This window comes from Terrapene carolina, unplaced genomic scaffold, assembly GCF_002925995.2.
Source record: "Terrapene carolina triunguis isolate 2854851 unplaced genomic scaffold, T_m_triunguis-2.0 Scaffold66, whole genome shotgun sequence".
Taxonomy (NCBI): Eukaryota; Metazoa; Chordata; order Testudines; family Emydidae; genus Terrapene; species Terrapene triunguis.
Genome location: NW_020664417.1, coordinates 70,008,490 through 70,025,506, shown reverse-complemented (window position 1 = coordinate 70,025,506; position 17,017 = coordinate 70,008,490). Strand labels below are relative to the sequence as shown.

Here is a 17,017-nt window from a genome sequence, read left to right as displayed (position 1 = left end):
CATTTTCTAAATGCAGGTTCTTAAAATTGCAGGTTGGCTCCTTCCAGCTGTTCGTTGAAGGATATAAGGAAGCTGAGTACTGGCTCAGGAAATTTGAAACTGATCCTTTACCTGAGAATACTAGGAAACAATTTCAGTCACAGTTTGAGAGATTGGTTGTTTTAGATTATGTCATCAGAAACACAGGTATCTAATGTACTGTCCCCCAGTTTATATCTGCTTGCTCATTGGAGTCAGAAATTGTGCTGAGTGAAAGTAAAATTCTTCTAATACATTTCACATGCTTTTCACAAATCTGAAACTCCTTTGCAGATGAACTTGTGAAATCCATTGTAGCTACAAAAGTTTTGTCTTTGAAATGTATCAAGTATCATATCAGCCATTTAAGCAATTTTTAGCTTTTGGAAAGCACACAAAGGGCTAGAGCAATATGTAGCAAGTCAAGCACAGAACCCTAGCCAGGGATTAGCCTTTTGATGTGAATTGGGGATATTTGCTGTCCGGTTTCTCCTCCATTACTAGCAGAGGGAAGTCTCCCAGGACCTTTGCCCTTAACTTCCACTTCCCATATGCTAGCCAAGCTGTGTGGGACACACTGGGGTTTCAAGACCACTTAACTAGGAGGAGGAGCAACATCTGCTGCCAGATCTTTCTGCTGAGTAGAAGAAGATGGCAGCCCAGTTGCATATCACTTCAGAATTGGTCCTATTCAGCATGAGCAAGCCCTGGAGGAGAACTGTGAACTTTGGCCCTCAACATCTCATGCTGGGCAAACTTTCTTCTTTGTAGTTAGAGGCTGATGTTCTGTTGCAGGCTATGTAGGTGCCCAATTTCCTCATGAATGTGAAGGTAGTTGGTATGGACATTTCCTCCACTGCTGTGCCAGTAGTGGGTTCCTTCTTTTGCTCTTCTACAGGTCCTATCACTGCAATTTCCTCTTCCCTTCCTCCTCCTGTTAGGGATGCAGCAGGAAAGCCTGTTGAGAATGCATATCACTTTAAACTCCCTGAAAGACGAAAGTATGAAGATAAGGATATCATCGTGCTTTCTGGTCACTGTTACGGTCTGGCAGCCAGTTTCCAAGCTTGATCCCAGTGTCCCCAAACTTTTACGGATTTTCATGATCTGTGCCATATTACTTTAAGGAGAAAAAGTTAAAAACCAAACATGTAAAGCAGCATCCACACAGTCAAATTATGTACAAAAATAGCAATAGTGGAACAGCAAAATGTTCAAAGTTTGGATGCTTATCTAAACCTATGAAGGATCTAAATACACCAGCCCTCTGTCCCCACACAATCCTCTTTTACCCAGCAGACTCTGTGAAAGAATTTACAACATGCCATTATGTTTTCCTGGTAGAAAATGGCCTATTAGGAATGAAGATTGTCTTCTATTCCCCTCCTCTCAGCATCTTTGGATAGATGTTTACTCCTGGGGAAATTGTGCACCAACAAATTAAAAATTCTGTGCACGATATTGTAAAATTATACATATTTTATTTGTCAAAATAACACAATATAATCATGCTAGTTTCAATTATTTTGGTAATTTATTTTAAAATACCTATCAGCAAGTATGTCTGTAACAAAACAGACAACAAAAAAGACTCAGGAAATGTTTTTTGACAAATAGATTCCTTATTAGGCATATTAATACAGAACTTTGAGTAATTTCATTTAAACTACAATAAAGAAATGTATTTCCTGCACCCCTCACAAGCAGTGCAAAGGCTTGGGGGAGTCAGGGGCAATGGAAGAGCTGAGGGGAAAGGAAAGTAATTGCTGGGAAGGAGTCTGAGAGTGAACCTAGAGGGTTATGTTTTGGGTTTTTTTAGTGGCTGGGGGGGGGGAGGGGAGGGGAGTGGAAGGGATTGTTAGGGATTTGAGGAGCCTCCTCCATGCAGACCATAGGTGACCCCCTAGCCTCTCCCATTGTCATGCACCTCTGCCCTTGTCCATGTGTGTCGCTGAACCCCACTCAACCATCCCTACTCCCTCGTCCCCATGTGGCCCTGCACCCCCACTCCAATTCATCCCCTGGCTCAATGTTGTCACCCCACTAGCTCCTGTACCCCCACCCCAATTTGCCTTGCCCTTTCCCCACCAGCAGCCCAGAGCCAAATTCCTACTGCTGCTACTGATACTTCTCCCCTCCTCCCCCTGACTTGATTGGAGAGAACATACACAATACAGACAACTTATTCTGAGAAAACGGGTTATAATGAGTTCTGCTGACCTTCCTGATATTACATGGTTTGCTCAGCCAGAAAGGGAAGCTGAACTACTAGTGCATGACTCAACACAAAATTTGAATTAATAACATGAATATTTACATCTTTCCAGTTAATCTAATACTAGTTTTTTCCCCCACAAACTCTAAAACAAGTGTGTTTTGATGGAAAAAATATTTTTGTGAATATTTTCCCTTGTTCTTCTAATAAATATCTTCAGTTCACAATAGAAACAAATTTTTACAACGTTATTTTAAGATCAGCTAATTGTAAAAGACTTGCAAGTCCCCACAACAACTTTTGTTTCCCTTTTTGAAGACAGGGGCAATGATAATTGGTTAGTCAGATATGAAAAGCAAGATGATGATATTGATCTTTCAGATAAGGTAAGAAGAATTTTTTTTTTTTTCAAAACTAGTCAGTTGACTCATAAAATTTGCGCAGTTTAGCTGGAATGCTGACGCATAATGTGCCTTAACTAGGAATGTGATAGTGTACTCCTTCTGGTGAAATATGTGGATTTCTGGTCAAATTAAAATACAGAGTGACCTGGATATAACAACTAATGGACTTCATATGGAAGTGGAAGCAACATTTTGTAGCACATGTGCTTTAACAATAAAGCTGTCTGCTAACATACAAATGCAGTATCTTAGCTACTTTATTGATATGTTCTGTTAATCTAATACTTAGTCTTGGTTTTGTTGATTTATATTAGATCCTTTGGGCTGTCTTGATGTAGTTGCTTTTGGTCATTTATACTGTTTACAGAGGTGAATAAGTGTATCCAAACCTTATGCACTGGACTTGGCCTCATTTCGAGTACTCCCACTTAATGCCTTTATTTTTATTTATTTTTTTGTTCAGTCTAAAGCACTTGTGTTGCTAAACCAGCTATATAAAAAAAATTAATAATGCAGTTTACTGTATACTTAATTCTGTGTATACTTTATGGATATTTCAATTACTAGTAACTTGGAAATGTTCTTACCCTAGGATATCCAATGGACTACTAGTAAAGAACCTGTTATTAAAATTGCTGCAATTGATAATGGTTTAGCTTTTCCCTTTAAACATCCTGACGAGTGGAGAGCATGTGAGTATTGAGTTCTTTAATCTTCAATTTGAGGGAATAACTGTCTTCAGGCTGCAATTTGAGACTACTTGCTATATTTTCACCATAGTAACTTTTGTTTTTATTGAACAATGGTGTATTTTTTTTCCTCGAGAAAATAAGCGAATACTGAGTGGCTTTTTACTGTTTTTTGGATCGTGTTTGTGCTTCGTAGTCACTCGCTAGCTTGTTTTTTCACCCCACCAGTAATGGATGTTACTAATAGGATGCATCGATATGAATACCTACTTAGTTATGGGGGGTTGGAAGGGATTTAGGGATGCATCTTTCATGTGCACTTTCTGCTTGCTATCATAAAATTTCTCTTGAGTGTTAAAATTCCCAGATTATTTCTATAAACGGGAATGGTCCTATTTCTTCCTATTACAAAACAAGCTATTCTTCATCCTTTTGTAATGCTTATTGAAATTAGTAGACAAATACAAAGTGACATATAACTTCAGCCTTATTCTGTTGCACAGAGGTTAAGATAATCTTTACCTGGGACAGCAAACTTAAGTACAGTGAATGCTGGTTAATACCAATACCAATCTTAACTTTTGGTTAAGAGCAACATTTTGCTGAGAGTTGATCCCTAATGGGATTTGGCTATTGGCCTCAGGCATGCTGCTTATTAACACTTTTTGGAAGAAAGGCAGGCAGACTTGTGAGGCTGCAGCCAGGGAAGGAAGCACTGAAATGTGCCAGGTACTGGCCACAGGCTGGTGTGTGGGTCTGCAGCCAGGTAAGGTACGTCCCAGTGCTTCCTTCCCTAGCTGCAGCCCTGCAAACCTGCCTTCTGCTTATGGGCAACTTCCAGATAATGTAATTTTTTGCTGAGAACTGAGAGGTTGCTAATAAGCGGAATCCACTGTATTGTGATACACCGCTACCTCGAAATAGCGTGACCCGATATAACACGAATTCGGATATAATGCGGTAAAGCAGTGCTCCGGGAGGGGCGGGGCTGCGCACTCCGGTGGATCAAAGCAAGTTCAATATAACGCGGTTTCACCTAGAACGCGGTAAGATATTTTTGGCTCCTGAGGACAGCGTTATATCGAGGTAGAGGTGTACTAAAATTAATAAAATTTATACTGAACAGAAAAATAGTAATGCTCTTTAATCTCAGCATATAAACTTCTTTAAATTGGACAAGATTTGTGCAATACTACTTGTAAAAATAAAATATGCATCTCAGTGTAGTTCAAAAGCCTTAACTCTGGGGTGCAGAGCCGCTTTTCTCTAAAAAGCATTATGTAACGTACATAAACTTCATCTTATGTTCTTTCACAGATGATAGCATTGAGAAAAAACCCTTGCTAGAGTTGTTAATTTTTATTTTTCAAGCTATTTTAAGAAAATATCTTAGCAAGTTAAGATTGACCTTTACTTAAAAATTATAGTTAGATTATATTTTTTAAATCAGATCATCTGGAAGTAGTTTTATTTGATCATAGACAGTATTTCACTCCAAGACAAACTATATAACTGATGGGGAGATAAGGAAAGTAGAGACTTTTATTTTGGAACAAGTAACCTTTTTTTTTTTTTTTTTTTTTTTAATTCCAGTAAATATTTGTTGTTACCCTAATTACCTTTTTAAAATTTCTTCTGTAGTCTCTGAAAAACTAAAGCCTTTACAGCAATCAAATTTAACTTGTAATTACGGGCAAACACAGTGAATGTAATAGTGGCAAACAAATTTGGGAATATGATATATGTAAATAACCTTTGGTAACTGTTGACTGACAGATGGTTTAGTATTTTGATACCTAATAGCAAGTTATTTCTTAAGGTTTCTGCCCGTATCAGATCATTTGATTCTAACTTCTACCTGTTAATTAATCAAGATATTGAACTGTTTTTCCCATTAGATCCATTTCATTGGGCTTGGCTTTCTCAAGCAAAAGTTCCTTTTTCCCAAGAGACCAGAGATTTGATTCTCCCTCGTATTTCTGACATGAACTTTGTACAGGATCTTTGTGAAGATCTTTATGAACTGTTCAAGGTGAATCAGAATTCATTTTTAATTGAGAGGGGATAGTTAATTGAGTAGTATATGTGGAAGGAAAACTTAATTGTTAAAAGTTAGCTTAGAAACTTGAATTGCTTTACTTAATTATTTCACAATATGTGATACTACTTATGCTTTACCTCTAATGCTAGGATGGCAAAAGGGGTACATAGGCTGACATATAGTAGTCATACATCCCCCTCTGTAAATGTATGCCCTTGTATTGTGCATGAAAGATTTGAAATTGTTGGTAATCAACTTTATTGATGGGTAATAGCCTCCTTTCTTACACTTAAATTTTATATAATCAATTAAAAATCACTAAACTAATAATGAAAACATGTATTTAAATACATTTGTCACTTAAGATGCCTGGCAACATGCACTTCAAATAAACAGTAATAACTTGGGGGGAAAGCTTCACTGTAATATCAGGTATTAGTCCAGCTGGTACATATTTAAAGTATTTCATTTTACATGTGCCTTCAAAGCGATATTAAAACCTGTGTCATTCCATTAATGAATGGGCTTCCAGAGAGAGGTTTTGTCAGTTTTATTTTAAGATATTCAAACCATATATTGTCGTGAATACACACACACATCCTTTTACTCTGCTTATTAAAGCATTGAACACAGCTATAATCTTAGTAAAGGGGACTTCTATAAATTCTAATCTTGTAAAATATGAACATTTATCATGATGAGTACTCCAAATGACCATAGTGTGGGGCGGGGGGGGGGCATTGAGCATGCAATTCTGATTGGAAAAGTCGGGTCCTGAAACACATTCATTAATGTAATTTTGTATTTGTCTGACTTCAAATGATTAAAACACCACAATCAAAATTAACAAGGAGTCTGGTGGCACCTCGTTAGTCTTTAAGCTGCCACCAGACTTCTTGTTGTTTTTGTAGATACAGACTAACATGGCTACCCCCTGATACTTGACAATCAAAATTGGCACTAACACCCACTGTTAGTCACAGCAGAAATGCAAAGGATTGAATGGATCTGGAGACAGACATGTCCTTTTTCCCATATAGGTAGTTTCTGCACATTGGGGTTGAGTAACATTTATGGAAAGGTGGTTTTAAGCTTGCACTGTTCCTGCTCATGCTGTTCCTGTTATGTCTTAAAGGGTACTGTCAACAGAAATACTCCACTTATATCTGAAACTTTTTACTGTTATAGGTAATACCTAATTAATTAAAACTGAAAGACAATAAAGAATCTAGTTTCAGTTACTTTGCGCAGTTTATAGCGCTCTGTTTTATAGTCTACTTCCCTGTTTCCCTTATATAGGTCACCTTGTGTGGTCCTTTCACACAATAATAGGTGAGAGACATTTTAAAATGCAGTTTCAAAACCACAAAAAGAGAGAACCGGGACAGCTGTAGTATCTGAAACTACTTCTAATTCACTTTGATGTTGACCGTGTCCAAGTCCAATCTGTCATCTTTCACAGCTACTACACTTAATTTTATAATTGCTTTTGTACTTGGAATTTCCTTCCTAGTTATGGTTTGTCACAATCATAAACTTTAAAATTTTACAAAAGGTCAGTTCAATTGTTAGAATAAGATTGTGTTTCCACATACATCTGGTTTTAAGAATGGTAAAATGTTTTGAAAATAACTGCTGTGTTTTTATTTTGAATAAAGACCGATAAAGGATTTGACAAGGCTACTTTTGAAAATCAAATGTCAGTGATGAGGGGACAGGTATGGCTGACTTTTAAATTCCTTATGACCCATTTTAAAAATTTTACCACTTAGTAAGATATTTAATATTGTTGCTGTATTTTTTAATAGTTTCCTGATTTTTCAGATCTACCTGAAACTAACTGCTGTTAAATTGAAAGGGAGTTATGGGTGATTAGTATCTCTGAAAAATCTAGCCAAATGGCCATGAAGACGGAACTTAATGTTTCTTTCCTAGAGGTTGTTTCCATTCATTAGGATAGAAATGAGGCAGCAGGGAAGCTTATATTGATGTTGGTCTTTCTGTCTGTGTTTTACAGCTAAAGAAATTCCATTTCTGATGCTATTAATGTAGCATCTCTAACAAACTCTATAATAATTCAAAATCAAAGCTTATTAAAAGGGTTTTATGAACTTTCAACAAAATATAGTGATAAACTTTGATTAATAAACTGTATTTAAAGAAACTGGCATACAGCTAAATCAGCAATTGAGAAAATGAATTAAACTAGCAGTTAACTTGAGATAAATGTGAATGCTGAGGAAACGTCACCTAACCTTAACACTGTTTATTTCTTGAAAGACAGTTTTGTGAAACCTAGCACGTTCTAAGTGTGTGACAGAGCAACAGGAACTCCTTACAAACCATTCATTGTACCACATGTTTACACCTTGGGATTTACAAATTAAGTGCATTTCAGTTAAACTGCAATTCAATCTTAAAGTATAGAATTCTATGTAGTGGTTTTATTGAGACTGAATTCTGATCAAAATACATACTTTTTAGTATGATGTTTACACAGTGAATTATTCCAGTTTGAGTAGTTTAGCAGTTTATGTAAACACAGATATACCTACTTCCCAGAATTATTGAATGAAATATCAAAAGGATAAATTCCTTTCCACCTGTCTTGCGCACCTCTGGAGTACTAGACAACCTGCTTTCTTTGCTGGCTTCTCTAGCATGTAACACACAGGTTATGCTCATTTTGCATCAATCATTAGTTGGTTGGATCGCTTTGGGGTTTATTTTTAATATACAGTAACCCCCTTGGAGACCGAAGTCTCTGCCACCATAACTTTAGAATATTACATTTTATATTAGCTTTCTAGTCAAAACATTGTAAGCCAGTAGATCTCCCATTGAAGTTACTATTTTAAGTTGAAGTGCTAGTCTGTGTGCTAATTAATGTATGACTTGAACATAAGATTTGATTTGACAGAAAGTATGTCTTGTCAACAAAGTTTATTTGATTCTTTTTTAGGAGATTTACAAGTTTGGGGGTTAAGTATGTTGCATCTATCCAGTTACCCTTGACTTTTGTGAAGCATTTGACTTAGTACTGTATTACATTTTGTTTAAAAAAGGGCACTATAAAATCTAGAGCGCACATTGAATGGATTTAGAACTGGCTTACTGACAGATCTCAAAGTAGTTGTCATTGGGGAATCATCATTGAATGGGGGTACTTTTTGAGGGGTTCCACGGGGATCAGTATTAGGCCCGATGTTAGTCAACATTTTTGTCAGTGATCTGAAAGTAAATATAAATACAATGCTGATTCAAATTTATGGATGGCACAGACTGGTGGAAAAGGCCAGTCGTACAGAATAATCTGGATTGCTTGGTAAAGTGGGCCAAGTCAAACAAAATGATTTTAATATATCCAAGTGCAAAGTTAGAGGAATGAGGGATGCAGGCCAAATCTACAGAAAGGGGGGCTGTATCCTGGAAAGCAGCGACTCTGAAAAGGATTTAGGGGTCATAGCGGACAAACAACTGAACATGCACTCCCATGCAATGCTATTGCAAAAAGGGCTAATGTGATCCTTGGAGGTAGGGAAGTGAGTTTTACCTCTATATAAGGAATTGGTGAGACTTAATGGAATACTCTTCAATTCTGCATTCAGCATTTTTAAAAGAATTTTGAAAAATGGGAGCAGGGACAGCAAAAAGCCATAAAAAATGATTGAAACTGGAGAAAACTGCCTTGTAGTGAGAGTCTTAAACTAAATATATTGAACTCTTTATCAAAAAGAAGATTGAGTTGACTTTATTACAGTGTATAAGTACCTTCACAGGGAGAAGAGAAAGGGCTCCTAAATCTAGCAAAGAAGGGCATAACAAGAAACAATGACTGGAAGCTGAAGCCAGACATTTTCAAATTAGAAATAGGTTATACACTCTTAACAGTGAGTGATTTAATCACTGGAACAAATTACCAAGGGAAATGATAGATTCTTTACCCCTTGATGTCGTTAAATCAAGACTTGGATGCCTTTCTAAAAGAGATGCTTTAGTCAAAAAACAGGTATGAGGCTCAATACAGGGATAGCTGGGTGAAATTTAATGGCCTATGATATATAGGAGGTCAGATGGGATGATCTAATGGTCCCTTCTGGCTTTAAACTCTATGAATTTGATTTTCTTGTGCTCATGATTTCAGTCTGAACAATGCAGAAGTTATGCATGTTCAGTTTTACAGTGGCATTGTACAGGGTTAATCTGACCCTTTTCACAGAAGTCCCTGGCATTGATACTGCTTTTGATATTCTGAGTCAAATATGGTCCAAATATGGTAAAATTAAGTAGCTCTTCTGGCAAAAAAGCCAGTAAAAGCATATTTGTCAAAATGAACTGTTAGGCCTGGTTTCTGAAAGAACTTATGAAAGAAGTTTGGTGTGTGGACATATGAAAGTCACATCCCCTTCTTCACAGAGTTATCACTGGGAAGTATTCATCAAGCACCAAACTGATTCAAGTGAGTAACCTTCTCATGACACGCCGGTAACTTGCCACTGAAAATTGATTATTTAACAAAAGACTTCTGCGAAACCTTTAACTTAGAATCAAGACAAATTCTAGTTTAGAAAAGCCTTTTTAAAGTAATAATAGAGATCTAGCTAAGATTTTACTGTTCAATACCATATTCTCTTAAGAATTCTTAGACCCTTTTGTATTCCAAGCAATTTTCTGAAGATATTTCAAGAATTACACCAAAATGTCTGTTGATTCATAAGAGTCACTGGATTCAGCACAAACTGAATAGGCCTAGCAGTTACTAGCTGCATTAAGAGACATTCTCTTCCCTTAAGCGATGTATCGTTCAGGGATCCATGTAACTAAAAGCTTAGACACTTCTCTGTGTAAAGGCTATAATAGCATCACTAAAGTTCAGCATAGTCTGGATGCCCTAAAACTTTCCATCTTGTAATGTAAAATAGAAAAAAAATTGTTCTGTTTCAAAGGTTCCCAGGGTTCATGAAAGACATGAGGGAATAACTAGGATAACTGCATTTTAGATGGGTTTTTAATTTAGCCTGTAATCGTTCTCTTGTGATGTGAGACAATCATTTCATAGCTAAAATCTTAGCTGGCAGACTTCTAGGCTAAGAAAATATTGATGGCCCTCCTGTGTTTTAAGATATGGGTTTCTTTGGAGATGTGATAGACTATGTAGACCTGAAAGCATTTCTGCATTCTTAACCTATTCCGGTAGTTCAGAAAGAACTTGCTTCACAAGATGTATTTAAGGCAGGGTTTGGTGTGTATGCTCTCAAGAGAAAAGATTAGTGGAACATTCAGCTGCCCAGTAGTAACTGATGTTGTTTTACTTGCAGATTCTTTAGGAGAAAGATAACCGAGGAAATAGAATTACCAGAATCCTATGGGATTGATTTATTTTTAAGAGCAGCATCTAAACAAACAGGCTGAACAATCAATTTTTATTGGGTACCACTTATTTTATTTTATTTTATTTCTGCAGATACTAAACCTCACTCAGGCATTAAAAGATGGAAGGAGTCCAATTCAGCTAGTTCAAATGCCACGCGTGGTTGTGGAGCGAAGTAGTACTGGAAGTCAGGGCCGAATTGTTCATCTGAGTAATGCATTCACACAGACCTTCCATAGCAGGAAGCCTTTCTTTTCCTCCTGGTAGCAACATAAGAGGAAAGTAAATGTCTGTAATTTAGTAAGCTACTTTACAGAAATAGGCTCTGCAATAATGTAATTCTGCTGTATACCGAAGGCTCTGACTGCCAAAACCTCAAAACTTAACTTGAAAATGCAAAGATTTAAGAATTGTATTTTGAATGTAATCAAAGTTTACAATTTTTGTGTCAAAATTGTGAATCCTTATGTCAGGGAATGAGAGGAATTTGTCTATACTGTATTTTTATAGGCTGAATTCATACTAAAGGGAAAACTTACAGTTTACATATTCTGAGAGACTACTTTTGAATACAACATAGAAAAAATGCTTATTGTTGGATATAAATGTGAGCACACAATTATAAACTGATCCTTTTTATAGACGCTTTAGAAATGAAGCACAGCATGTTCTTTCTTTGATTGTAAAAATGCTATTCAGTGTTACTGCTTACAGATGTCATAAGTTATTCCATGGGTTTTCACAGCCTAGTGAGTTGGAAAATATTAAAATAAAATAGTCATGCATTTAAAAAAGTGCATTAGTTGCAATTTTTGAAACTTGAAAAATACTCCAAAGGTTTTTGAGTTGGGGACCAAAAAAGCACATCTTAGTTTAATCAGAATTAGGGCAAATTTTTGCCCTCATATGTGTACACAACTTCATTTGGCCTCAGTGGGAGTTATGTCCATGTATTGTTGGGTGAAATTTGGTCTTTAGCCTCTTAAGGATCACTTGTATATTTAAATAACTTATGGAAAATTGTCTGTAATATATTTTCTCCATAGGTACCATTCTATAGTTCCATCATGACAACAAAATACTGCATCGTTTTGTTTAGAATTGATGGGTTGACTGCTATTCAATGGAGTATATTAACTGACACCAAAGTAGTTCCCTGCCATTGTTGATTGATGAAAACACTGGAGTGTTGGTTGTTGAGCCACCCCACTTGCAACATTTCAATTTAAACACTCTCCATTATTTATTGTGGACCAGCAAAAGCAGAAAATAGATTGCAATGTGTAGAGTACAGCAACACTGTCATTGGACTCCTTGCAACCCCATGTTTGTCTGCCACTTATTTGTTTTTATGTTGAAGCTACACAGTTTAGGCTCATCTTCCACGTCTGTGGCTTACGTAATATGGTAAATTATTTTTACTTCAGTGATGTCCTTGAAGGTTAGGACCTGGGGTGGGGGAAAAACCTTTGTTACAAATATTGTTGCTTTTAGGAAACCTACAGTTTTTAAGTATTTCAGACATTGCTGTATTTTATAATTCCAAGCAATACTATTAATCCCAAGAACAAAATCCTTGTATACTGTTTTATATAATTTTGGGTTGATGTACATATTGTAGCATGTCAGGAATTCACTTGATTTACTAAAATGTCTAAGCCTTAAATGTATACTGGACTGTGGTGTTTAAAATAAGATGGAGGCAGCCACCTTTATAAGGTTCTATGGCTTCAGTTTTTAGCTGAACAATTTCTTAAATTTTAAAGAGTATATTTAAGGTATTGGGCATGCTTACTTGCAACAATAAATGTCAGTCTGAAATGGACAGTTTGTGCCTCAAGTGTCTTATTTCTTAAGTAGGAAGAGGGCCTTAACTTAAACTTTTGTAAAGTCTGCATCCAAACCACTTTCTACAAGATAAAATGTACATGCATGTAGAACATTATTAGAATTTTTTCAATATTACATATAACGGGAAAGAGTACAACAAAAAACACTTGCAATGCCATTAGTACTATACTAACAAACTTACATTTGTTTCTAATAAACAGTTGGATATATTGGATACTAACTTTATTTTGCGTACTTAACATTCTGAGACTCGAGTACTTGCTGTGAAGAAGCTGTTCAGCCATTCATCTATGATGAGAGTGAAACAAGAATTGGTATTCTGAAAATGGTTACATTATTTAGCTAGTTAGTAAATATTCTTTACCTATCTAAATTAATAAGCACCAACAACAGAAGAAGACGGTGAGTCCTGAATCCTGCCATTTCTATAATCACTTGACAAGTTATTAAAATAATAATAATACTCTGCAGTTTCTATCATTTCCCTTATGTCAAGAGTCACAATATAAATACAAGTGCTGCTGCTCTGTTACAACTTGTCTCCTGCCAAAGAATAGTAAGGAGCAAACAAGAATTCCTCTTGGCTGACTTTATAAATACTGTGAATAATATGCTTGTGAAACTAAGAAGTGCAGGCAGCTTGACTCCAGCTAATGATCTATAGTTAGATACTCTTAAAAACATGTTATTTTATTTTCACCTGATCATTTCCTTTTGTGTTCTGTGCCCATATGTTGTCCAAGATAGCATGTACTTGTCACACTTACTTGTCTACACAGCAAAGGAAAACCCATGGTTGGCCTGTGCCAGCTGACTCTCAGGCTTGCAGGGCCAGGGCAGTGGGGCTGTTTCATTGATGTGTAGACTTCCAGAGGTGGGCTGAAATTCAGACTCTAGGACCCTGCAGGGCCTGGGAGCCCGGAAGTCTACACAGCATTGAAACAGCCCCAAAGCCTGAGTCCGCTGGCATGGGCCAGCTGCAGTTTTTCTTTGCTGTGTAGATATATCCTTAATTACCAAGGAAGAGAGTAGGATTTTGCACATCCCTTTTTTCTTTGCTATTTTAGTGGAGGATGACTCCTTGTTTTAAATTTCTGGGGGGGGGGGGTGAGTGAGTGTGTGTAACATTTGAGAAGGAGCAGAGGTTCTATGGAGTCACAAGGACTGCACTTTTACTATGGGGAGATATGCTTTTCACCTGCTAGTTTCAGAACCAGTATTACTTAAAGAAGCAACTGTCAAAGTCAGAAGGGCATTCTGTGGTAGCTGATTTCTATATTTATCTGCCAGTTGACAACCTCCACCTGGCAGCTAAGAGACCAGCTGGGTTTTCTTATCATATATCTATAACAAGTAACAAAGGTGGTGCAGGCTAAATTCTGCTCCATGTGACATCTATCCCCTATATGCAGTGGGGTTGTATAAATGTACCTGATGAGCACTCACTAAAGAATTTTGATTGAGAAGGAATAGAATGCAGTTCATCTGATCTCAGCTGTGTTGATTCTGTAGGCAAAATTTGTTTGACTGAAGTTGGAAAACAACTCTTGTGCAAAGGGATCAGCTGCAGGCATAAACTTTTCCCTGTGCTGAAGTCAAATTTCAGAGTAGGCCCACAGCGAGGCCTACTTGTGCAAATCCACCCTTTCTGTCTGTAAGTTAATGTGCATGAAAAATGTCAATTTAAAAGGTAACTTTTAAAAGTATAAACAACTTGAAAATGTGGATGTCACACTCCAAGAGCAGTGATATAGAAAAATCTGATAAAACTTATTAAAATACAGTTCCAGTTCAACTGGTTCCTGTTGCAGTCAAAGGAGTAGGCTTCCCCTGCATTACACCCACGTTTGAAAAGCCTGTTTTGAATGTGGCTGAATGATGAGAGGCGTGAGCACCAAGGCGCAGCTCTTGCAGAACAAGAAAAGCAAGGGCTAGGTGGACTCTCAGCTCTCTCCCCACCTCCAGCAAGGAGGTCGTGTTTTTAAAAGATGTGCGAGAATAAATTTTGAAAATGGGGTCTGGGCCAGGCAGGTGCAGCCAGGGCTGGCTCCAGGGTTTTGGCCGCCCCAAGCAGCCAAACAAATAAAAAAAGCCGCGATCGTGATCTGTGGCAGCAATTCGGCGGGAGGTCCTTCGCTCCGAGCAGGAGTGAGGGACCGTCCGCCGAACAGCTAGACGTGCCGCCCCTCTCCGAAGTGGCCGCCCCAAGCACCTGCTTGGTAAGCTGGTGCCTGGAGCCGGCCCTGCTTTTGATCGGTATTTAGCAATCTGCAAACCGCTGTATTATACAGCCTCATGAATGGCAGATTCTGCCTCCAGCTAGCAACTGGGTCTTGGATTAATGGGCTTCTGGTTAGTAGCACAATGACATCCTTGATGTCACAGTTATCTTTTTGTGGCCCCAATGAAATTGACCATTTTTGTGTGTGATCTCACCCAACTAAAAAAACTGTCCGGTAGCAACACCAGGTTCATGTACCATGTGACTTTCATTATGGCTTCAATATTCACCCTGCCCCCATTTCTATTGTCCCTGACATCCTGTCAATGCCTTTTTAATGTTCACAGGAATTTAGACAGGGGTCAAAGCTAAGAGCTTGTGTACAAGGGGGAAAAGCCTGGAGTAGTGAGTGCAAATAGCTATTGATGTGGAATGGTGGTGTCAGTGCAGAATAACTAACGGTATTGCAATGTAAATCTACACCCTAGCTCTTTCATACTAAGTTCCCGCTGAAAACCCATCTTGTATACAATCTATAATTGTTTCATCTTGCAGAGAAAATGGGGGTTCTTCTTCGAGTGCTTGCTCATATCCATTCCAGTTAGGTGTGTGCGCGCCGCGTGCACGATCGTCGGAAGATTTTTACCCTAGCAACACCCGGTGGGTCGGCTGTGGAGCCCCCTAGAGTGGCGCCGTTATGGCGCTGGATATATACCCCAGCCGACCCAGCGCCCCCTCAGTTCCTTCTTACCGCCCCTGACGGTCGTTGGAACTGTGGAGCGCGGCTTAGCTGATCTCCACACTCCCTAGCTTCTCTTTGCTCTTGTTGTATTTAGTTATATAGATAGTTGTTCAAGTTAGTTAGTAGTTAGTTATAGTGTATATATATATAGTTATAAGTTGTTATCGGGGGTTTAGGGGGTGTTTTTCCCCTTTTCCCCCCGGCGCGCAGCCGGGCCCATGCCCAAGGCTCCTGGCTTTAAGCCGTGCGCGTCCTGCGGGAAGCACATGCCAACTAGCGACCCGCATAGCTCCTGCTTGAAGTGCCTGGGAGAGACTCATCCAGCAGATAAGTGCCCTATCTGCAAGGCCTTCAAGCCGAGGACAAGGAAGGAGCGGGACTTTAGGCTCCGACAGCTCCTCATGGAGGCGGCGCTGAGTCCGGATCCTCCCTCGGCGCGCCCTGTCCCGGCACCGAGCGCTTCGGTGCGCAGCGCCCCGGCGGGCCCGACCGGTGCGGCAGAAAAGACTGTCCGGCACCGACCGACGTCGGCACCGCGCCCGCCCAAAGAGCCTCGGCACCGATCCATTTCGCCGGGCCATAAGAAGACCGCTAAGACACGGGACGCTGCTGCCGCGAAGATACAGGCTCCCCCGGTGCCGGGGGTAGAGCCGCGTCCGCAGCTGGACCGCCAAAGACAGGCGGCCACACCGTCGACTCCGGCACCGAGGCCGTTGAGTCCGGTGCGGACTGTTTCACCACCAAGGCTGGTGGTGGAACCTTGTCTCCCTTCCACCCCGGAGACCTTTGCCACGGCGAGAGACCTGATCGCCCTCACGGAGCCGGCGCCGTCGCAACTCCCGGCACCGGTGGCTCCACGCGTGCTGCAGTCCAGAGGCAAGCCTGCCCTGGTGCGCCCACCGTCGCCAGCACGAGTCTCTCGGCACCGCTCCAGATCCCGAAGCAGGTCCCGACGCCGCTCGGAGTCCCGGCGCCGAGGGTCACCTCGGCACCGGTCGTACTCGCGGCCCAGATCTTCCTCGCGGCGCCGTTCAACATCCCGGCACCGCCGTGACGACCGGCACCGATCGGGGTCGAGGCGCAGCTCCCGGCACCGGTATGAGCGCCGCTCGGGCTCGAGAGGCCGCTCCCGGTACCACGCCTCCTCCAGATCGTCGTCACGTTCCAGATCGGGATCCCGGCACCGGAGGGACTATCGGCACCGGTCCAGGTCCCGGCACCGTTCGCCGGAACAACGCAGGGACAGGTCCCCTTACGGTCGGCACCGATCGGCACCGTACCATCCGGTGCCGACGGCATCGGGTTCGGCACCGCCGTGGCCGTCGAGATCGGCGTCCCGGTCATCTGAGACGGTGGAGCCCGGCCACCTGCAGGAGACCGAGGACCCGATGCAAGGGCCTGCGCATTGGTCCTTTTGGACTCCTTGGGCCTACCACCAAGCTCAGGGAGCTCCCCTGTCGGCTTC

At 40.1% G+C, this 17,017-nt stretch overlaps 1 protein-coding gene across 4 annotated transcripts in view; it reads left to right on the top strand.

Annotated features, from left to right (window-relative positions):
* PI4K2B (phosphatidylinositol 4-kinase type 2 beta) overlaps nt 1-12,563 on the top strand; it is a 39,492-nt gene extending 26,929 nt beyond the window's left edge. For all 4 annotated transcript variants that reach the window (XM_024213685.2, XM_024213684.2, XM_024213683.2 and 1 more), the window contains exons 5-10: nt 33-186; nt 2,552-2,619; nt 3,230-3,329; nt 5,225-5,358; nt 7,026-7,085; nt 10,832-12,563. In XM_024213685.2, the coding sequence (XP_024069453.1) occupies nt 33-186; nt 2,552-2,619; nt 3,230-3,329; nt 5,225-5,358; nt 7,026-7,085; nt 10,832-11,005 (690 nt within the window). In that variant the 3' untranslated portion in view covers nt 11,006-12,563. The remainder of the gene's footprint in view (nt 1-32; nt 187-2,551; nt 2,620-3,229; nt 3,330-5,224; nt 5,359-7,025; nt 7,086-10,831) is intronic.
* Nucleotides 12,564-17,017: the final 4,454 nt, after the last annotated feature.